The 23,108-nt window shown below is 58.1% G+C and overlaps 1 protein-coding gene and 1 long non-coding RNA gene across 3 annotated transcripts in view; one reads left to right on the forward strand and one right to left on the reverse strand.

Moving 5' to 3' along the window:
• Window positions 1–8,153: 8,153 nt before the first annotated feature.
• Window positions 8,154–23,108, reverse strand: part of DHCR7 (7-dehydrocholesterol reductase) — a 17,265-nt gene continuing 2,310 nt past the window's right edge. For both annotated transcript variants that reach the window (XM_042959025.1, XM_042959026.1), the window contains exons 2-9: window positions 21,694–21,823; window positions 18,861–18,964; window positions 18,069–18,291; window positions 16,612–16,702; window positions 15,578–15,791; window positions 13,280–13,484; window positions 12,386–12,517; window positions 8,154–9,391 (exon numbers count right to left, since the gene is read on the reverse strand). In XM_042959025.1, coding sequence (XP_042814959.1) covers window positions 8,927–9,391; window positions 12,386–12,517; window positions 13,280–13,484; window positions 15,578–15,791; window positions 16,612–16,702; window positions 18,069–18,291; window positions 18,861–18,958 — 1,428 coding nt within the window. In that variant the 5' untranslated portion in view covers window positions 18,959–18,964; window positions 21,694–21,823 and the 3' untranslated portion in view covers window positions 8,154–8,926. The remainder of the gene's footprint in view (window positions 9,392–12,385; window positions 12,518–13,279; window positions 13,485–15,577; window positions 15,792–16,611; window positions 16,703–18,068; window positions 18,292–18,860; window positions 18,965–21,693; window positions 21,824–23,108) is intronic.
• LOC122231311 lies at window positions 9,678–11,117 on the forward strand. Its single transcript, XR_006208500.1, has 3 exons — window positions 9,678–9,947; window positions 10,324–10,553; window positions 10,994–11,117. It is a non-coding gene; the product is annotated as an uncharacterized LOC122231311 (long non-coding RNA).

The raw sequence follows: 23,108 nt of genomic DNA on the forward strand, positions 1-23,108 counted from the left end.
TCTGTGGGCACCTTGCTGGAAAGGACGGTGCGCGCCCGGAGCGGAGGGGAGCGGGTGTGGCCCAGCGTGGGGCTGGCACACACATCCCGTCGTAGCGGGTAGGGCTGAACAAACAGGCGGTTGGCTTTCTGGAACCCGTGCTGACTCAGGGGCACGGTGACGCTGCTTCTGCCGGTCGGCAGGCGGCCGCAGGCGCCACGGGGGGCGGTCAGCTTAACAGCCTTGCTTCTGTGTGTCGAGGGTCCCGCTGCATGTCTGCAAACGCCCCGGATCGGCCACCCGGATGCCAGCCCCCATCACCGGCGCCCAGAACCCGACTGGAGGAGTCCCCTTTCCCTCCAGGTCGCCGCTCTGAGCGCTGCGGGCTTGGAAACAGAATTCCACGTACAGGAAGAGATAAAAGGTTACGAACAAGCACCTGAGAGCAGAGAGGACTCACAGCTCGGCGTTTAAGCTCAAGGGTCCTGACGCGGGAGGCACGCTCTCAGCTCTCGAGGGGCCTGGAGAAAACGACGCAGACTTTGGAGCTGGGTTTCCTCCCACAGGAGAGGCAGGAACGGCGAACCCCTGGGGTCCGGGTGAGGACTGCGTGAGTCACCGCGTGGAAAGGCCTTGGAGGGCATGTGCCCCACGGCTAGGGGCGGTAAGGGCGCGCGGGCTCTGGGCCGCCTTTCTGTCCGTCTGCACAGGGGCACTCTGTCCCTGCTGTCAGCTCCCTGTGCCCCCAGGGGGTCTCCACAGAAAGCACCTGCAGCAGCTGCCGGCCCCCTGCCCGGCTTTTCTCCAGGGGCTCTTCCCCCAATGGTAAGACATGCAAAGCGCCAGGATGGTGACATTAACACAGCCCACACGTCTCGCCCGGATTCCTCGTGTGTGTGTGTGTGTGTGTGTGCGCGCGTGTGATTCCACATGACTGTGTTGTAGCAAGACCTCATGTGTCCACCCCCGCGGTGCAGTTCCAGAACATTCCGTCACAAGCGTCCCTCCTGCTGCCCTTCAGAGCCACCCCACCCCACCCCTGACTCCTGGTCACCACGACCTGGTGCTACGGTTCCATCATTTTGTGACAAGAACCGCGTAGCACGTAACTCTGGGATCCGTTTCCTCCCTCTGTGGAATTCTCTAGAGACCCCTCCGAGTTGTGTGCATCGACCGTTACTCCTTTTTATCGCTGAGCTGTATTCCGCACGGCCAAGTCGGGTCGGCCGCTATGACAAGATACCACGGGCTGAGGGCTTGAGCAACACGACTTATCCTCACCCCCTGAAGGCCGAAGTCCAAGGTGAAGGCACTGGCTGGCTCGGGGCCTGTTCCCCGGCGTGCAGAAGGGTGCCTGCTCTCTGTGTCCTCACAAAGCAAAGACAGACCTCGTGTCTCTTCCTCTTCCTATAAGGGCACTAATTCCGTCACGGGGCCCTATCCCCACGACCTCATCTGTCCCGAATTACCCCCCAAAGGCCCCATCTCCAAATACCAACCCATTGATGATGCGCTAGGGTTTCAATATACGGATGGGGTGGGGGGCAGGGACACAGACACTCAGGCCACAGCGCTTCAGTATGGACGCACCAGCTAGTTTGACCGTTGGCCGTGGAGAGACTTCTCAGCGATTTCTGATTTATTTCAGAGTCATTTCTCTGGGATAAATACCCAAAAGTACAATTGCTGGGCATATTGCCTATATTTAAAAATTAATAATGGAAGGAAAGTGCAATTCAGAAAACAAACAGGGCGCCCCCACACGTCCTGCCTTTAGGAGGGGCTGGCGGGGGCAGGGCACTGCGGCACCGCCCCCCCCCGCGCCCCTCCCCCCGCTCCCGTCCAGCCGACCCTCCCTCCCCAGGAGCCTCTTTCCTAAGAACTGTCAGGTAGATCTTTCCCCTTGATTTTTATGTCTTAGGATTTGCGGCGTTTCTCCTCACTGTGCAGTCACCTCTCCGGGCCTCCGTGGTCAGTTGCGAGAGGCAGGCGGGGGTACCTCCAAGGCTCGGCCACCTCTCACTGTGCCTCCCACACTCTCACTGCGCCGGCCACTGGCTTGTCCCTACGCCCTTTCTTTATCTGTAGCTCATCAAGCGACATGCCTTCAGGACTGCCTAGCTCCTGCAGAAGCCAGGCAGGAGCTGTAAGCACCGGTGAGCCCCTGGACCCCAACACGAAGGCGCTCAGAGGGCAGGGTGACGAGGCCCATGCCTCGTCGTGGAACTCTGCCACCAGCCAGGTCCCCCACTCTGGCAGGTGTCTCCTCCCCACGGGCCCGCAAGTGTCCTGCCACTCGCACCCTGCGTAGCCCCCGCCCTCCCTCCCTGACTTTTGTGACAAGAGCAAACTAGAGGTTCACCCTCCCCAAGCTTGTGCTCCGGGCTGTGGTGGGGGAGGGGCAGGCAAAGTAAGCCGGTGATTGATATTCTGTGCCTGGAGTGCAGGTTCCGTGAAGAAAAATAAGGCAGGGGCCCGGGGATGAGCGTGTCAGGAAGGCCTCACTGCGAAGGGGACATTCGGGAAAGTCTCGAGGCCCTTACGGGAGCCACACGACGTCTGGGGAGGGGGCTCCAGGCGGAGGGAACAGCCCGTGCTCAGGTCTATAAGCTGCAGAGCACTGGGGGCCCTGGAGGACATTGCTGAGTCAAGGCAGGCCCTTCAAACGACCTTGGCTTTTATTCTGCGTGGCGGTGACGTGCTCTGACTCGTGTTTAACAGGACCAGTCCGGCTCTGGGGCTAAGAACAGACCAGGCGGCCAGGCAAGAGGCAGGCAGGCCAGCCCTGGGGTTGCCACGGCACCACTCCAGCTGAGGGCGGGCGGAGGCTGGGGCTGGGGTCCCGGGGGGTGGCGGGAGGTGGTCAGACCCTGGAGGCAGTTTGCAGGGGCCGCCTGTAGGACTGGCCTCTGACTGGATGGGGGGGAGAGAAGGGAGTCAGGGACGATTCCATGTTTGGGTCCAGGAAACTACCAGGGCAGACTTACCAGCCCTGAGAGCACATTCTGGGGGAGACATCAGGAGCTGCTGGTGAGTGGAGCTTGAGACGCCTTCTAGACACCCAAGTGAGGTGTGGAGGGTGTATCTGGACACGTGCACGGGGCTCAGGCAACAGGCATCAGAGAGGGACCCTTGGAGGTCCCAGTGTTTGGGAGGTATGTAAAGTCTTGAGACAGGTGAGGTTACCTGGCTACCTGCCTGTCACCAAGAGCCCTTCTGAAGGATCCCTGTTCATCCAGGTGGCCGTACTGACGACCCTCTGCAAACCCCCCACCCCACCCACATTCTGAGGTGACGGAAGCTGTCTGACGTGTGCAGGGTCCTTCCTCTCTGGTGACTCTCGAGAGGAGGGACGCCAAGTTTCTGGAAGCCACGCCCATCCACACCCATCCCACCCCTGTCCCCCAGTCACTGTGGTCTTCCCAAGCAACACCCAGGGCATGCTTTGCAAACACTCCCTCATAGATTTGAAGATCGGCGTTCGGTAAGGGGCAGGGGGGTTCTGTGCGTTAAGAGCAATCTGCCCTTCCCTAGAAAAGCAATACGCACAGCAGACTCACGCCTTAATACTGCACGGGGTATTCTACTCCACATCCAGAGACTCTGACTGCATCGTGGCCTGACCTTTTTTCTCCTCTCCTGACCTAACTGGCAAACAACACTCACTTTCAACAGAACCCCTCCTGCAGACGAGAAAGGTACGAGCCCATGCCTGGGCCCCTGTCCCTCCCGGAGTGGCTCTGTCCCGTACACAGCAGCACGGAAACCCAGCCCTGACAGCTGCCGGAAGCACATCTCCAGGGCAGACCCCACCTCCTCCCTTGCCCGGATTCCCTCTTCTCCCTGGCCCGCTCAGGACGGAAGGTCTACAAATAGCTCAGAACTGCCCCAGTCACAGGCAGCATCCCTAATCCGTAATGCAACCCTACAGAGGAGTTACCGAAAAATAACATTTAATAAAAACACAGGAAAACAGATGATCAAATCAACCCACCACCCCACCACGCAGCTCTCAGGAGTCTTAGCATGTGGGTGCATACATGTCTTTCCTGCAAACATCTCATGTAAACCTTGATTTTAATCACGCTTGTAATTTCCAGACTGAATGGGAAGGCAGTGGAGGAGGGAGACCCTTAGCTCACCTCCCCCCCACCCCCCTGCCACCTCCACAGACACACCAAGGTTGCAGCTACCCATAGAGCAACTCTCTCCTTGCAGAACAGCTCGGCCACAGCTAAACATGTGCAGAAAAAGCCACATCAGGAAGGGTAGTGGGGCAGAGACACAGGCTGGTTGGGAACAAAACCCCCAGGGCAGGGACCCATCTGTGGGCGGGGAGGGTGGATACCTCGGCTTCCAGGTTCTTCCTGGGGAGCCAGGGGTTCAAGCCCCGCCTCCAGTACCCCGCCAGGATCTGCACTGGAAAGATGAGCCCCCATAATGTCTGGCTTTCAAAATCAGCCGGACTTGACTCTGGGAGAGCCGGAGGGCTACAGAAATGTAAGACCCTAGCTTCACAGGGCCAGCGTGCAACGTCGCTCAGTCCAAGACCCAGCACAGAGGCGGGGGCCATTCACGAAGGACATTTATCGACCAATTTTAGGACATGTTCTGGAGGGGCGGGGATCTGCAGGAACTTTCTCCAGGAACGGAAGCTCTGGTGGGCTACCATTTTCCTTGTCCCTTTCAGCACCACTGGCCTGACGCTGGTGGGTGCGAATTCTGACACTCTCCATCTATCTCGCTAGCGCCGCTCACCCTGCCCCTGCATCCCCTGCACACAGGTCCCTCCAACCTGCTCACCCCAGCAGGCACCCCTCCAATGTGGCTCCCGCCCCTTCTTAACTGGTGGCCAGTTAAGACCGGTGTCCCCCCACAGCAACTGCTGCCCTGCCACTGCCTGGACCAGCGCGCCTCCAAAGCCACTCCCGCCCCGGGAGGAGGGGGCAGCCCCGCCCACCAACCCACCTGCAAAATCGCGGCCGGTCCCGCCCACCAGCTTGACCGCGAGGTCGTGACCGGCCCCGCCCACCCTCGCGGGCGCACTTGCAAAGTCGCAGCCGGCCCCGCCCACCAGCAAAGTCGAGGCCGGCCCCGCCCACCAGCATGCCTGCAGTCGCGGCCGGCCCCGCCCACCAGCCCACCAGCCCACCAGCAAAGTCGAGGCCGGCCCCGCCCACCGGCGCACTAGCAAAGTCGAGGCCGGCCCCGCCCACCAGCATGCCTGCAGTCGCGGCCGGCCCCGCCCACCAGCCCACCAGCAAAGTCGAGGCCGGCCCGGCCCACCGGCGCCCAAGCAAAGTCGAGGCCGGGCCCGCCCACCGGCTCACCAGCAAAGTCGAGGCCGGCCCCGCCCACCAGCATGCCTGCAGTCGCGGCCGGCCCCGCCCACCAGCCCACCAGCCCACCAGCAAAGTCGAGGCCGGCCCGGCCCACCGGCGCCCAAGCAAAGTCGAGGCCGGGCCCGCCCACCGGCTCACCAGCAAAGTCGAGGCCGGCCCCGCCCACCAGCATGCCTGCAGTCGCGGCCGGCCCCGCCCACCAGCCCACCAGCCCACCAGCAAAGTCGAGGCCGGCCCGGCCCACCGGCGCCCAAGCAAAGTCGAGGCCGGGCCCGCCCACCGGCTCACCAGCAAAGTCGAGGCCGGCCCCGCCCACCAGCATGCCTGCAGTCGCGGCCGGCCCCGCCCACCAGCCCACCAGCCCACCAGCAAAGTCGAGGCCGGCCCCGCCCACCGGCGCACTAGCAAAGTCGAGGCCGGCCCCGCCCACCAGCCCACCAGCAAAGTCGAGGCCGGGCCCGCCCACCGGAGCGCCTGCAGCAAATGGAGCCCAGTCACCACCCAAGGATACCCCTGGAACACCTGCTTCTGGTGACCAGGGGGGACTGCGCTTCTGAGACCCACAGGACGCCCTCCGCAGCAGGCCACCACCTTCCAGCCCAGGAGATGTGGCTGAACTACAGAGACACGCACAGCGAGGCGGACACAACGAAGCGACGTGGGGATTACATTCCACACTGAAAAACAACTCACTCAATTAACCTCTCGAGCTGACTTAAAGGGGCAAGGGGCGTACGTATAAGCCTCCGTGCACACATGCTGAAACTGCCTTCCAGAAAGGCTGCATTGTCAGTGCGCAGTGCTGGCCTCCTCCCAACCTGAGCAGAGCCGGGCTGGGGGGGAGGGGGGAGTTGATGAAACTTGCCAGTGGGACCAAGAAGACCAAGTGTCGCACGGTGTTAACTTTTATTCCTCGAATCACTGGAAACACCGACCGGCTTCTCTGATCTTCGTGGCTCGTTTGCAGTTTGCATTTCCTGCCACTCATGAGCTCACTTTTGTCTCGTGCCCGGCGGCAGGATGGGAGGCAGAGAGGCTGGAGGGACCGGGCCGCGGGCCTGGGGATGCTGGAAGACGCGCAGGGACCCTCCCCCAGAGACTCCGGAGGAGCGGGGCCCCGCCGGCCTATGCCTTGATTTTAGTCTGGTTAAGACTCCGTTCTGAACTCTGACCTCCAGACCCGTGAGAAAATAAATGTGTGTCGTTTTCAGCCACCAAGCTGGAGGCCACTGCAGGATTGGAAAGGTTACTGCAGGATTGGAAACAAACATCGCTGCATTTGAGCGTGGCCTCTGCCTCTCGTTGGTTGTGTCACTGGGGATTGGCCGCTTCAAACCCTGAGCTGCTCTTAGCACCGTCAGCCCGCCAGCCCCGGGGGGCAGAGGCCCGTGCTCACAGGGACCAGAAGGCAGGCAGCTGTTAACATTTCACGGCACACCGCGGGGGCCAATACGGCGGGTTCCAGGAGAAGGGCCGCTGTCTTCCAAGGCCCAGTGGGGAGGAGGATGTGCCACGTTTAAGCTCGTGGGCAGCGGCCCCTCTGGATGAGGCCGCACAGGTTCCGGCGGCCGCCCTGTCCTGGGGGCTGCTGACGCCCGGCGAGGCCCAAGGGAGGCAGACTGACCCTTTTCCAGAGCGGCGCCCCCTCCCACCTTGCCACCGGCCACGAGCCTTCACCATCCCTTCCGTGCCGGCCCCCCTGGGGCCCGGGCCGGCCCACCTGGCCGTGGGGGTCCAGCAGCCCCTCTCCCAGGGAGGAGGCAGAAGGCAGGCCGTGTTCCCAGAGGCTTCGCCCCTCCTGAGAACTTCCTGTGTCTTGTAACACAGTGGCCCCCGTGGTCCAGTCTCACGGCTCACAGAGGAGGGGTTCCCAGGCTCACCCTGCCCTTGCCTGGAGAAGCAAGCTGGGCCTCTTTTGCATGACGCAGGGGCAAGAAGGGTCACGGCCCAGCCTCGCAACTGCTGAGCACACAGAACACGGATCAGCACAGCCCAGCTCGGGAGAGCTACCGCGAGCGAGACTGGGCTAGCGGGCAGGGGCAGATCCAAGACTTGGACCCACAACTCTTCTGCAAACAGCCTGAGAAGCCCTCTCGAAGCAAGCCATGGAAATAGTAATTGCCTACTTCTCAAATGGGAAGCCAAGGCACAGAGAGGGTAAGTCGCCTGATCTAGGTCACACAGCCGCTCCACGCCAGACCCAGGGTCAGAGCTCACAACCAGCACACTGTAGCCTCTCTGAAATGAATCCACTCCGTGTGAGAGGAAGAGGACGGTCCACTCTACTCAGGGCCATCCAGGACACTGGTTCCCCAGGCTGGCCAGTATTCACACATGTGGCTTGTGATAAACAGGATGCCTGGGCCTCCCCGCAGCCCAGGGCTGGAATGGATAGGTGGCAGGGGTGGGGGGTGGTGAGCAGCAAGGTGGAAAACCACCCTCCAAGCTGGCCTGGGTGGGGCCCGAGCTCTCATCTCTCACCGGTTTCGGGCGGTTGGGGAAGCCACCAGCCTGTTCTGCCTGTTCCTAAGGGAAGCAGGGGAGGCCCCACCCGGCCCCGCCCGCCGCCCTGCTCACACCTCCTTCCCGGCTGGTTTCTCCAGGCAGGAGGCAAGCCTGGTGCCTGCTTCCCGGCACCTCTGCCCACTCCACGCTGGGATTTCTTCCTTTGGCGGGCGGTGGCGGGGAGGCTGGCCCCGGTCCCCTAAATACCCACCGTGAGTGCCCACAGCCCTGAAGCAGTGCCCCAGCAGCTCATCACCCCTCTACGTACCGGAAACGGAGCCCTCACGTCCGGTCAGGCCCAATCGGGAGACAGAAACCACGCAGAAGTGTGGGCAGGGCAAGTTTAATATAAAGAATTACCAAGTCAACGAAGGCAGTAATGCTTAAAGAGTTTTCAAGAAAACCCTAGGGTCCAGGGCAAGCGCCCAGGGTAAAACAATTCACCTGGAAGACATCCCCCTCTTCAAGGCTGGGATTCAGATCTCGCTGGAGAAGGCCCCCTGGATGGTACACAGGTTCTCTGGGTCGCCTGAGCCAATGTGTGCGGTCCCCAGGCACGCAGGCAGAGCCCTTGCAGAGGGCCGGCAGGCCGAGGCTGGCGGCCGGATGCTCAGAGGGCCGGACACGGGGAGCCACGGCCGGTGCCGGGACCTCGGCATGCTCTGGGCGTGCGCCTTGGCTGTCCCCCCACTGCCCCCCCCCCCCCAAGCCGTGAGAGACCAGGGAATGAAACGGAATCACCGAGACTAGAAACAGAAGCCCCCTTCTTGGTGCGGCGCGCCTCCAACTGATTCAGAGAGACTAAGTGGCAGGGAGCCGAAGATGTCCGGGCAGCACAGGAGCTCGGGCTGACGACACGGAGGACAGACGTTGTCATCGCGGGCTGCCCGAGGTGGGCGGGGGCCCCCACCTGCCCGCGGAACACCCGTGGGAAACGCTGGTCACTTCTGCCGGTGGGCGCAGGCCCTAGAAACCCCCAGGGCTCGCCCAGGGACAAGGGAAGGGGACGCACCAAGCGACGAGGCGTCGCAAGCTCCTGGGGGGAGGCGGGAGGCAGCCCCGGCAGGCCGGGCTCGGGGCCCCTCCCACGGGGCGGGGCTTCAGAAGATCCCGGGCAGCAGGCGGTGAGGCACGGCGGCGGCATAACGCGCCCAGTCGCTGCCGTACTTGCTGGCACAGCGGTGCTCGTCCCGGAGGCAGCGGTGGGTCAGCAGGACGGTCATGTAGATGATGTAGAAGTAGGGCAGCAGGTGGCCCCCGCCGCAGGCCAGGCAGTACGCCAGGCTGCCCATCAGGTCGCCCGTGTAGTTGAGGTGGCGGGCCACGCCCCAGAAGCCCGACACCAGCAGCTTGCTGTGGTGCCGCCGTCCGTCGGCCGACGTGTAGGAGCACTCGATGACCCTGGGCTTCCTGCCCCAGATCAGGCAGCGGCCGTCCGTGCGGCGGAACAGGTCCTTTTGATGGTTGGCCATCCGGAAGATGTAGTAGCCGAGCAGCCCCAGCAGCAGGACGCCCGCGGCGTGGGGGGCGGACAGCTGCACCGGGTGATAGACCAGGTACAGGCCCTGCGGGGCGAGAGGGGGCAGCACGGCCTGGGTTCGCATCCCCCGACTAGCCGCCCCGCCACCCCACACGCCGGTTTCCTCTTCCGCGAGTAACGGCACCCGCCGCGGCGCATGGCAAACGGATCCGCGTACCTACCTGCCTTCCCACCTGTCCGCGTACCTACACGCACACGCACACGCACATCATACGTAGCCTAAGCGTAACATACGATAGAAGTGTCATCTGAATGTAATTTTATGACGGTCCACTGGATGCCACCTTGGCGAGGCCACGGTGCCCAGATAGCTGCCGTGAAGGTATTTTTTGAGATAAAATAAAACTCAAACTGGTAGACTTTTGAGTAAAGCAGCTTGTTCTCTACCCTGTAGGTGGGCCTCATCCAATCAGTTGAAGGCTTAAAGAAAAAAAAAAAAAAAAGGCCAACCTCCTGCCAGAACGAGACTAGATTCCGCCAGCAGACGGCCTTCAGACTCCAGCCGACTCTAACATCCTTGGACCGCCAACCTGCTGGCCGCCCTGAAGATTTCGGACTTGCTGGGCCCCATGATCACATGAGTTAGTTACTGCTTCTCTCCTGTGTGTGAATATGTGTATATATGTGCGAATATATACACACATACGTATACAGGCATACATTCAGCTGTATGCATACACATAGATGTGCATAAACACCCCATTGGTTCTGGGTGTGGAGAGAATTCTAACGCAGCTGTGATGTGATATGACACATGTGATATATATGATATGATGTGATGTGATACATATATGATGTGATATATGATGTGATATATGAAATGATACACATACGACATACAAAGAGAGGCCGAAACAAAGCCTGGTTCACAGAGACACAGATGTGTGATCGCACACACTCATGATCTATGCACGTTTGTACATGTACACGTTTGATCTGTTATCGTTCTGTTCACAGAATCGGGGAGCCCGGGAGCGTGCGAGCAGCCAGGTGGAGACACGGGTCCCGGGCAGACGGCGACGGGCACTCAAGGGAGGACCTGGAGTTATAGACGGCACAGGGACGGGGCACCCGGAGCCCCAGCCCAGCTCTGCTGCGACTCCCCTGCTTCCCCGGGGGCCCCTGGTTCCGGATGCTGCACAGAGAGGATCAGCCAGTTCACGTCACTGGGCCTCGCACGACCGGCTGTAAGCACGGAACCCCTCGCCCGTGCGGGCCCGGCGCAGGTCACCGAGCCTTCCCACCTTGGTTCCTGCCACTCTCGCGCAACCTGCCCAGGCAGCCACCCTGCTCGCTGCCGGCTAAGCGAGAGCCCTGACCACACCCTCCCTCTGACCCCGGATGTCCTCACTCACAATGTGAGCAGGTGGCACCCGGCCAGGGTGTCCAAGCTGCCGCAGCGAGCGCAGCAGAGCCGGGGCTCTCGCGGGAGCTGGGAGGGCGTGGGAGCCTGATGCGAGGCCCGCCCCCCGCACCCCCCGGCTGCCCCCGAGGCAGCCCTGCGTGCTGTGCCGGGCGGGCGGATGGGGGTCAGCGACCGAGCAGCCCGGCCACACCGCCAAGCGCCGCTCCGGTGCCCCCGCGCGGCCTCGCCCGGCCCCGACACGGCGCTGCCCTCCTTTTCCAGGGATGTCTGGGGCCATTCAAGGCCACCTGCCCCGCCGGTGTGAACCCCGGTCCCTGCGGCTCCCCAGGCCAGGCCTCTCCTGAGGACTCCAGACTGCTGTTCCTTGGCACAGGGTCTCCCCCTCAGAGCCCTGGCCCGACGTCCTCCTGAATTCTCCGTGCAGTGAGACGGCACGTGCCAGCCCACCCATCTGGAACGTCCTCACCCGCCAGCCTCGCCGTCCCGCTCTCAGCCAGGCCGTGGTTATCTCCGGGTGCGTTTGCCAGCTGCCAGTGGCAGGCCAGGGGCTCCTCCTGGGCCCTCCCTCAGGAGCCGATGACCCCACTTCTCTCCAGCACCCCTTCCCTGCACCGGGCTGCCTGCTACCTGGCCTCTCCCACCAGCCGTGAGCCCGAAGGGGACAGGGCCCACACACGTCTCCTTTGCTCCCACGTCCCCATCACATGCCTGGTGCCATACAGACCCTCGTGAAGTATTTAAGGAACAAAAAAAGGTAAGAAATCCTCTTTTCCTCTAAGCATTAAGATTTGAATAAGTGTGAATATGAATACCACCCCCCATCACCCAGTTCAGCCAAATTATTCCTTTTTACCGAAAGTCTACACCCTGTCATCTTTCTTAAGTGTCATGGGCTGACCTGTGTCCCCCCCAAATCCCTATGTTGGAGCCCTGACCCCCAGGACCCCAGAATGTGAACCTATCTGGAGAGTGGGTCTATTAAGAGTAAGCAAGGTGTCACGGGGTCACCGGGGTGGGCCCTGAACCCGTGTGACCGGGGTCCTTGTAAGAAGAGGGGATCAGGGGTGCCTGGATGGCTCAGTTGGTTAAGCATCCGACTTCGGCTCAGGTCATGATCTCACGGTTCATGGGTTCGAGCCCCGCATCGGGCTCTGTGCTGACAGCCTGGAGCCTGCTTTGGATTCTGTGTCTCCCTCTCTCTGCCCCTCCCCCACTCAACGCTCTGTCCTTCTCTCAAAAATAAATAAATATTAAAAAGAAAAAGAAGAGGCGATGAGGACCCAGACACACGCAGAGGGACGACCCCGTGAGGGCACAGAGAGAGGACGGCTGTCCACGCACTAGGAGAGAGGCCTCGGGGGAACCCAGCTCTGCCCATGCCTGGACCTCGGGCTCCGGCCTCCGGGACGGGGACAGTGGCTGTCTGTTGTCCACGCCTGTCCATGGTATGTGTCCCGGGGCCCAAGCTCACTAATGCACCAAGCCTCCTTCTTCCTGGAAACGGGGCAGCCTCCCACCTCCAGCCTCGACTGTCCCCCACTTGTGCAAGAGGGGATCTCAGCACGTGCTTGGCTGTGTCTGCCGAGGGCCACCCTGGGCATGCCTGGGGACCAGAGCTGCAAGCCCCGCCGGGCCGGCCACCCCGCTCCTCACCTGCAGCGTGTAGAGGTACGGCAGCCAGACGCAGTCCCCCCAGCCCAAGTACCACCCAAAGTGGTCGTGGCAGATGTCAATGGTTTTCAGGTACCAGGCTTCGTTCCAGAAGAAGTCCAGCACGTAGATGGCCTACAAAACAGGACCCGTCACGTGCCGGCCACGGCCACCAAGGGGCCCCCGGGAAAACCACGCCCGCGTAGATGAGGAGATGGCACGCGGGGTGTCCCCGAGCTCCTCGGTGACGTGCTCCACGGGGCTGGGACGTGGGGGGCCCGGGAGGCCAGCGAGGGAGCCCTTAGATGAGGGCCCAAAGACAGTGACCGAGAGGGACGCCCAACAGTGCCCTGGCCGGTGATGCCCAGGCTGTGGCGCGCAGACAGCAGGTCGCGCACCGTGGAGGCGCTGGGGACAGCCCACGGGGAAGGTGCCCCACACGCCAGGGCCCACGCCGGCATGGAAGTCCTTCGCCCGGCCGCCCCTGCAGCCGGCACAGCCAGGTGGCCAGTGGCCTCGTACGCAGGTGGGGAAAAGGTGAGAATGAACCCCTCACACCCCACCTGAGACCCACGGGGACCACGTGGGGAAGTCGCTTCAGAGGCCACAAACCGTGGACGTGGCCAGGACCACCACATGCTTGAGCTGTTAACAGGCGTCTCCCGGGAAAGTGGCCCCGAGCCCAGTGAGGACGCAGGGCCGGCGCAGCGCCCGGCAGACAATGAGGGACCTTTTGCTGCGTGCTCGCTAGCCCGCTCCCCAGAGACGCACGGGCAGGGGCCCGACTCCCTTCTAAGAGCAGTGGAGTGAGGTTCTTCAAGACGCATCTGGCTTTCAGGATTTCCCGGGGCCCAGCAAGCCTTGGAGCTCCCTCCCCCTTGGCCGCAGACAGGCTACCTGCAGGACGTTGACCAGGACCATGGCGTTGGTCACTTGGCCGTAGAGCTCCCGCTGCTTGGCTGCAAAGGACAGGTTGATGAGGGTCCAGGCAACGATCCCAGGGCGTCCGTTGAAAAACAGCTTGAAGTCGAACCACTTCCCGATTCGGGGGTTAAACTCAATGCCCATCATGTAGTCGTAAAAGAAATTGCCCGTGAATTTGCTTGAAAATAGAAACAGCAGATACGTTTAGCTAAGGAGCCCGTCTCGCGACAAGGGGCCCGTGTGTGCACGTGGACAAGGGTGTCGAGCCTGGCCCTTGCGTCAGCTCAGGGATGCGGGCAGCCGGAGGACGCACACCGGTCCCTCTCGCTTCCCAAGGCCTCCCTGCTCTCCCTTGGCACTCGGCTACGGCCCGGCAGAGCCACCCCGAGACCTGGCACCTGAGATGCTCGCCGCGTCCCACGAAAGCGCACACTTTCTGCTTAAGTCTTCCCTCAACCAGCTGGGCTTCTCCCCACCCTCCTCCAGGCCCCCTTGAGGCCTGGCGTGGCTGAGCTGCCTAACTAGCTTGACTTCACGAAGATTTCGTTGCATAGCCAAGCATGCAGTTTGCGGTGACTCCCGGGGCCCGGGTCCCCACGGGCAAGTGAAATTATAAATCCCGCCCAGGTAGAGAGTGAGCAAGGGTGGCGAGTCCAGAGCAAGGTGCCTGGCTTGGGGGCCCACCACCAACCCTTGCTGGACATTCGTTGCCCTGGTTCCTCCCCCACAGCCCTCCCCAGGGGTGACCAGAGAATCAGCCAAGATGACTGATATAGAGACCCTCCTCGCGAATAACTTGCAGACACATAGGGGTTTCTGTGTTAATGGCAAAAACGTTTTCACGTCCATGTGCCTCAGTTATGTTAAGTAAAAAAAGCAAAATATACAAAGTCTACAACAGGCGATTGATTGTAAAGCAGCAAAGACGATTAGCATGAGCCACAGAAGATCAGCCTCATTACCTAATTACCACACGGACCACAAAGCACCGTCATCCAGAGACATTTCCCAAGAACAAGAGTTAAAGGAAACACATTTTCTTTTTATTTGGGCCCCTAAATGTATTTGGGACTAAAATGTAGGCACCCAAGCATAAGAATCTTGTTTACGACTGCTTACACCCATCTACAGGAGGAACCCAACCAACATCTGTTGTTGGAGGGAGGGATGAATGGAGGGATTGAAGGAGCCAGGGATGAAGGATAGGGGTGAACAGGTGGATGAACAAGTGGGATGAATGGAATAGATGGATTGAATGGGTAGATGGGTGGGTAGGTAGATAGATGGATTGACGGATGGATGCATTAGATGGATGGGTGGGTAGGTGGGTTAGATAGGTGGGTTAGATGGATGGGTGGATGGGTGGATGGGTGGGTGAATGGGTGGTTGGATGGATGGATGATGGTGGATGGATGAGTGGGTGGATGGGTTAGATGGATGGGTGAGTGGATGGATGGATGGATGGATGGATGATGGTGGATGGATGGATGATGGTAGATGGATGGATGGATGGATGGATAGGTGGGTGGGTGGATGGATAGGTGGGTGGGTGGATGGATGGGTGGGTGGATGGATGGGTGGGTAGGTGGGTGAATGGGTGGACAGGTGGATGGATGAGTGATGATGGATGGATGAGTGGGTGGATGGATTAGATGGATGGGTGGGTGGATGGGTTAGATGGATGAGTGGTTGGTTGGATGGATGGATAGATGGATGGATGGGTGGGTAGGTGGATGGGTTGGATGAGTGGGTGGGTAGGTGGGTGAATGGGTAGATGGATGGATGATGGTGGATGGATGGGTGGATAGATGGATAAAGAGCTAGGTGAAGAGAAGGCTGGCTGTGGGGAGCACAACTGTCCAACCCAAGACTTCCATGAGAAGGCACGAACCAGTAGGGTTCTCCCTGGGAAGTGCTACACTGAAGCCACCGAGATAACCACACTCCTCACTAAGATTGTTTCGGGCCACACTCATGTTCCCAAATGGAAGCAACGGGCTGACTTCCCTGCTCCCATGACAGCCCTACAGGTGACGACTCGGCCAAAGATGGACTTGGCCACCTTCAACTGCATGCTTCCTAAGGCAGAGGAAGGCCCCCAGACACATAGAAAGGATGTTCCCCAGAATCAAGCGGGTTCCATCAGGCTCCCCCTTCAAGGATTCTCAATCCTCGGGGCTTCACGACTCCTATCCCAAGGTCACAGAGAAAGGTTAGGGGTGGAAGCATCCGCATCCCACGTTAGGCTTGACCAGCCGCCGAAGAACGTACCAGTCTTTGGCATTGGTGGGGAAGAAGTAGCCCTTGATCATGGCGAAGGTGGAAACCGCATAGCCGAGGATGTTGGCGCACCACAGCAGCGGTATCCAGTTGTCGAAGATGATGGTGGGGGAGAACAGCGACAGGAAGTGCGAGTTTGCAAACCAGAGAAGGTGCGTGATGAGCCACGCCTGCAGGCCGTTGATTTCATACTTGTTAATAATCCCTGCAGAGCGACGATTTAAAAATCAAAGCGTTTCCGCTTGAAAACGGGCGGCCAGCCCAGGCCCTACTTGCTTTCTGGGCCTCGGCTGCTGCTCGGGGGCCCGTCTGGGACACCCAGGCCAAGGCCCGGAAGCCGGTCAGCTTCCCCTACAGCTCGGGGCCCCGGGTCAAAATGCCAGCAGCACACATCACGCTGTTAGTCCGGGGATTAACTGCTCCTGCTTTCGGGGTCCTTGGACGAGGGAACGGGCAGACTCACCCTTTGGTTCTGATTCTCCCTAGTGAGCTCCGGCTGGGGGGCCAGTGGGTGGGTAGGTGGGTGAACGGGTGGATGGATGGATGCGGTTCGCTAGGGAGTGAGGGTGCCCCTAACATACTTGTCAGCAAGCACCACAGCCTCCCCGCGGCCCTGGGGGCTGTCTGCAGGCAGGGACAGGGGTGGCGTCCCCCCCTGCAGGGCTCTTGGTGACCTGAACAGGAGCCACCCCTCCTGGACGCCGCTGGTGGCTGCGGTGTTCTCGGCGGGGAGATGTTCCAGGATCCCAGCTGTGACAACCGGCCGTGGGGCCGGGGACCACTCAGCCCTCTGTTCACCGAAGGGCCTGATGTTCCAACTCACGGACGGGTCAGTCCCAGGCTGCCCTGAGACGATCGGGGCCCGGGGCCGCGGCAGTGGCCGAGCAAAATTCACACTCATTTTGTCACTTTGTCACACTTTCAAGTGTGAGCACACCTGGGGATGGGAGCCGCCTGGGAGAGGGCAGGCCCCATGAGACAAAGAGGCAGGTAGAGGAGAAGGGAGGCCTGCGGGCTCAAGTTACCTGCGGGGGTCACGGCGCCCTCTTGAACGCCTCCCACGTAGCCGGGCAGAAACTTATGGCAGAAGTCAGGCAGCGCCGAGTACAAAAGCACCTGCGGTGGGGATTTTAAGCTGCTTGACCCATGGCCTGGGGGGTCTGCTTGACCCTTGCTTTCGTTAACCGACATGACCCGTGGCCGAAATCCAGGTGACGGTCGGGTACTCCTTCCGGAAGAGTGTGTGGCTCTGGAGCCCTGGCGGCAGGCAGGCCGGCCGGGGGCTCTGGAGGGGGAGGAGCCCCGAGCAGGAAGTTCATTACCGGCCCAAAGCAGCAATGCAGTCTCCCTGCAGGAGAGCCCACGAGCCCTTCCCACTCGCATTTCTGGAGCCATTTAAAAATTTGCAAGAATTCCCGGCCGTACAAGTCGCCCTCGTGACACGTTTTCAGTGCCATTTAGCGCATTGACACAGTGAGCAAGCACCACCACCCGGAACACATTCACCACCCCCATTAGCAGTCGCTCCCCAACCCCTCCCGCTGCCCCCCAACAACCATTAACCCACTTTCTGTCTCTACGGACGTTCACACCCTGGTGTTTCACATAAATGGAATCACGGCACCCTGGGGCCTTCCGTAACTGGCTCCTCTCGCTCAGCGAATGTTCTCAAGGTCCACCCACGCTGTAGCACAGGTGAGCGCTTCCTTCAGATGGCTGCGTAATGTTTGTTTTAGCCGCTCGGCCACTGATATCTCTACTTTTAGGCTTCTGTGATTCCTGCTGCCCCCTCTCATCTTTTCACCCAGAGGGACCAAGAGACCAGAAATGAGAGGGGCTCTAAAGCCCAAAAGCTGGCACCCTGAGGAGAAACCGCGACGAACGGCTGGAGATTTCCTCTAGGGCAGGAAACCCGGGGTGTGGAGGGAGCCTTCTCCCGCCACCTTTTCCCTGGATTCAGATGATAAACAGCTCTCCCTGTTCACCAGGTCCTCTGTGCAAACAGCTCCTTCCTGGTGAACTTCTGGTCTCAAAGGCCAGTGGGGTCACAACGGAGTCGAGGACGTCCTTGGCCAGGACCGTGTGGCCACCTGCTGGGAACACAGGCCTTGGCTTTGCCGAGTGGGGTCTCTCGTAACCGAGAGCGTACCTCTGGGGGCCAGAATGCTCCTTCTCAGGGGCTACTGATAAGATACACTTCCCGTCGTGCATGGAGCTTCCCCGGGCCAGCCCTGCCTCACACCCTCCCACAGGGTCTCGCTCCCTACTTCTCGGCATGTCCCTGCAGGGCTGCACACGCCCCTGAACTACGGGGAGGCTTCCACCGAAGGTGCGTCAGACACCGTGATGCCCTGCCGGGTCCCGGGAAGGAGAACGCCAACCCGAGCCCAGATCCCATTTCCCGGACCAACGGCCAGGACTCTCCCGGCCGGAGGGACGCCGCACGCCCGCCGTGCCCCAACCACCCTCCAGGGAGGCTGACCTGGAATGTGACCCACAAGGCGTAGAGCTGGGCCGCTTCCTTTGTCACGGCTGGCGTCTTGGCCCAGATGTCTGCGAGATGAACGCGCCCGGTGGCGACGTCCACCACGGGGGCAGTGAGGGAGCAGCCGTACTGGTCGCACGCCATGATGAAGTAGTATACGATGAAAGGGGCCAAAAGCAGCAGAAAGAGGACGCTGGCCAGCGAAAACCAGTCCACCTCCCTGCAACAGCAGATGGCAGGCGGTCACGCAGGGGCCCCCCCTGGCCGCGTGGCCTCCTCGACAATGCACCGCACGTGCGGACGGGTCCCGTTGTTTCCAACAGCCATTCGCTCTCGGTGCAAAGGGCTCCCCATTGCCTGCAGGAACCACTCAATGTGCGTGCTCCACCGCCAGCTCCGGGGAGACTGACGGATCTGCGGCCATCCACAGGAAGCCCGGAACCCGGAATACGAACGCTGGGAGGCCTTTCGCGACCCACAAGGCCAGAGGCTCTCCGGTTCCGGGCCGCGGGGGCCACTCACCCACTCCCGAGTCCCCACGCTCTCCGATCCAAGGAGGATACAGACAACAGGATACTGCGCCACCAGAGCCAGCCCGTTTTAGCCAGCTTTTCATTCCTTCTCCAATCCCTTACTTTACAAAATGGGCCACGGCTTATCTGGCTTATCTCTCGTTAGTCTTAATGATAAAACTCGTGTTTTTGATAGGTCCGTAAGATCCCGAGGGTTGGCCACCTCTCACTAAGATCTCGCTCCATTTTCTAGTTGGGAAGACTGTCAAGGCCTTACCAGGCACGGCCCCACTGCCCCTGAGTGGCAGCCCCACCGTTGGCAAAGCTGTCCCAACTCTTGGTTTGGGGAGCGTCGGGCTGGGACTTTGCAGCCATTGGGCCCTGAGGAAAGAAGACACGTCCTACTCAGATCATCCCACAGAGAACAGCCACCATTATCTCCCACATCTGCCCCTGTTCATAACTTCTGCAGGACTGGCTCTTCTACTAGCCTACTCGCTACCTTGTTCTAGATGGCAGGTTCCAGGCAGGGAAGAGATCACAGACTGCACTTCAGTCTCTCTCTCCTGGAATCCGCAATAACCTCCCACCTGGCCCTCCTACGTCTCTCGCTCATCTTGATTAATTCTCCAGTTTGTGGCAGAACGCCCTCTTACCTCATGAACCGGGTCAGCCATGGCTCAGACGCCTCTTGCGATCCGCTCCTGCCTGCTTTCCCCCCCCCCACCCCTCTCTCCTCATACCTTCCAATCCAGGCACACGGGGTCTTTAACGCCCCTTGGATATGGTTCATCTCGTTCATGACACCTGCTGCTTCTGCTTAGAACTTAATTTACAGGTCTCCTCATTCGGGGCTTTTGTAAAATGGCCCCTCCTTAGTGTGACTTTTTATATTTCCTGGAGTTAATGGGCGCCCCACTTTTCCCATTTGTGAAGATTTCTATGCGTCTATCGCTAATGTTTTTTTGTGAATGCTCTACCACAGCTAATGTACATACCAGCAACTTTTCTACATATTCAAACACAGTAAAATTTATCATTTCCATGCCCCCTCTCCCCCATAGCCATTCATCTTGAACCAATATACAAGCCAATCAGTGCTTCTACACTGCCTGTAGTCCCCTGCTGAGGCACTCTACCTGCTACTTTATTTTCTCATGTTCTCATTATGTGGAATTCTTTAATTTATTTGAGTGCATGTCTATTGACTGCCTCCCTCCGTTAGAATGTAAGCTCCCCAAGGGCAGGAACCACGTGTCCTATCCATTGCTCTACTACCAAGTCCTAGGACAGTGCATTCAATAAATAATCACTCCAAAAAAAAAGGTGAAAGAACTGAACTTGTCCAAGGGGAAAGCAGTGACATCTACGCTTCCAGAATAAGTTCTAACAGTGAAGTTTCAAAACATTGGAGGTAAGAAAACATGATTTTAAAGACTTTTAGAGAAAAGCTCTAAAAGAGGGGCGCCTGCATGGCTTATTCGGTTGAGCATCTGAGTTCCGATTTTGGCTCAGGTCATGAAATCATGGTCATGGGATTGGGCCCCATGTCAGGCTCTGCACTAAGCATGGAGCCTGCTTGGGATTCTCTCTCCCTCTTTCTCTCTGCCCCTCCCCCTGCCAAATAAATAAACAGTAAAAAAAAAATCCAGGATTAAGAATCGTATCAGCAACCAGTTGGATTCTAGAAGACAATGATGGAAAACTTTAAAAACTTTGAGGGAAACTTTTTTGCAACCTAGAATTCCATTTGCAGGTTAATTATTATTCGGAGAAGACACAGGATCCAAGAAAACTACAAAAAGAAAGCCGAGAGAAAGGATGAGGGGATGAGAACTGTGCAGTGCACCAGACAGTAACCAGTTCACCTTGGTACAAAATGAATGGCTACAGCAGGAGGGAGAATGGAAATGATGAATTTTATTGTGTTAGAGTGTGTAGAAAAATTATGGATATATATGAAGCTCTGTTATAGCATTCAGGAAAAAAATAATGACAGATGCATAAAAACCTCAGTAAGTGGAAAAAGTGAGGCAATCACGAACTCCAGGAAAAATAAAAAGTCATACAAAGGGGAAAAACAACAACAAACACCATAATTGTAGTACGTTAGTTGGCTTAACAGTAAATACTAGCAACTTTGTCATAACAACGTAATATCTGGCTACGGGCTGGTAGATGTTTGGATGCAGAAGGACATGTGAAGTTGGGAGTGACAAAAGCAAATCATTTAAAAATAAGCGGGTAAAAACAACAACACAGAAGTAACTACAAGAATGAAAAGTATTTGCTTCTGGGAACGAAGACTATGGGATGAAGTGGGGAGCTGTTTATTCTATGCATCAGCCTTTTAACACTAATTTCTTTTGGAAAAAGTGAGCATGAGTTACTTTAATACAAAGGTACATTCATTAAAAAAAAATTTCAGCGACAAAAAGCATTTTCATTTGCAGTGTGGGAACTGTACCCGTTATCACTTAATTTTCACAGGTTAGTTTATGGAATGTCTGTCTATGATGTACAAGGCAGGGTGAAGAACTCTTTATGGACCTTCCAACTCTACAGCCCCAAAACCGAATACAGAGCCTGGTGCATGGCAGTCACCTTGATTAAACACGGTAGAAAACTGCAAAACGGCCAGAAACCTATAGGCTCGGAACTAAGTGTGGTAGGGGCGTCTGGCTGGCTCAGTCAGTGGGGCATGAGACTCTTGATCTCAGGTTGTGAGTTTAAGCACCACGTTGGGTGTGGATCCTACTTTAAAAAAAAAAAAAAAGAACTAAGTGTGGAAAGACCAAACAGAAAATGCTGCTAAAAGGAAAAAATGTATCTTCTACAGGTTAAAATAAGCCCAAATAAGTATTTTTTGAGATTACAGAGTTCATTCACCCAGGAGTCCCCTCAGGCATAAGCAATGAATCCTATAATAAACCTGTAAGTCATATTCTTGGCAAAAGGTATGTGGAAACAGGGGAGAGGAAGGTATTTGGGGTATATTTTATTTTATTCCTAAGACTCACAGACAGGAGTTGATGAACCAGCTGTCTACTTTTTCAAAGCTAAAAAGTCACTGTCTATGCCCATGAACAACAGTGCTGAGACATGCTTACCTCCAACCTCTTGTGTAGGGATTTCACAACAGAATTGAAGTCTTCCTTCTTGAATGGGCCGCTCTAAAATCTCTAGACTCTTATGATTCACAAGGCCTGCTTGACCCTTCTCAACCCACTGAACAAAATCCTGCAGAGACACAAAGATGATAAATACACCAGGTTGCTGACATTTCAGGACCGAAGGTGGATTAGGACCCACACAGTATTTATTCAAGGCCTGTTGGAACCAAGTGAGAAGTACAAGGTCAGTGTGCCAAGGTTCAAAAGTGGAAGATAGCTCACACGGGAGGGGAGGAGGAAGGGAGTACTACCACCCAACTTCTTTGCCTGGTACACACAGTACCTGGCAAATGGTAGGTACTTGATGACAATGGGTGGCACTGAATAGAGATCTCCATGGAGGAGTCACCTCAGACATGAGCCTTAAGTCACGTATGCCTCTGCAACATTTCTAGAAGCTTGCTCATGCGTGCATCAGCCCGAATCAAGCCCCCTAGAGTTAGCACATTCCATTGGTACATTCTAGGAGCCAGTGAGAGCCTAAGAACACAGAGCAGCAGCAAGAGTGACCTGGGCTCGGAGCCTGGCCCTCTGTACACTCACGGGACCCAGCGACCTTCCTGAGTGTCTGGGGTCATGAATGCCTATGCACATGAGGTTCTGTTATTAAAGCTGGATGAGGGATGGTTAGTGTCCCACACTAAAGATGAGCCAGGGAAATGGATGGGGCTTTCCGGCACCCTGGTCAGCTCTCTCAACTGGTTTTTTAGTTCCACGGGCCAAAGCTAAAGGGACATCGCTCCTGAGGGTCTGAGGATGACGCAGTAGAAGCGCCTGACCGCAAGCTTCTGACTGCCAAGGCATTTGTGGCAAAGACATCCACCCCAAATAAACATATTGCTGCTGCTTGACCCAGCTACCAGCAAAACGACCAGAGAAGGAACCAGGCCACTCCCACCCTTTCAGAAAGCCCTAGAAGACCAAGATGGCTGACCGCTGCAGGATTCACTTCTTCCCAAGCCCTTATTCCCACTCTTATGTTTTAACTGGCCAATAAAGAACGAACCCATGAAACCTCAGGCCTCCACCCTTGAGCCTAAAGGCGGCAGAGCCCCAGATCTATACACACACACACACACACTCTCTCTCTCTCTCTCTCTCTCTCCCCACCCATGAGCTCACTGTGGCTCTGGGCATTCTGTGTACCCTCCAGGACCTGTGAGTGATAAACCTTGCTCCTCGGAGCTCCCCAGTGCTTGTTGCTAAGGTGGGTCCTGCAATTATAAGGACCCAAAGGATGATCCAGCCATGCTGGTGGGGAGGGGGGACTCGCCACAGTAACATGAGCCCAGGAGGGTGCCTCGGGCATCCCCGCCCACAGCATCACTATCTATGGGCTGAGACCCACACAA

The sequence above is a fragment of the Panthera tigris genome, chromosome D1 (assembly GCF_018350195.1).
Source record: "Panthera tigris isolate Pti1 chromosome D1, P.tigris_Pti1_mat1.1, whole genome shotgun sequence".
Classification (NCBI taxonomy): domain Eukaryota; kingdom Metazoa; phylum Chordata; class Mammalia; order Carnivora; family Felidae; genus Panthera; species Panthera tigris.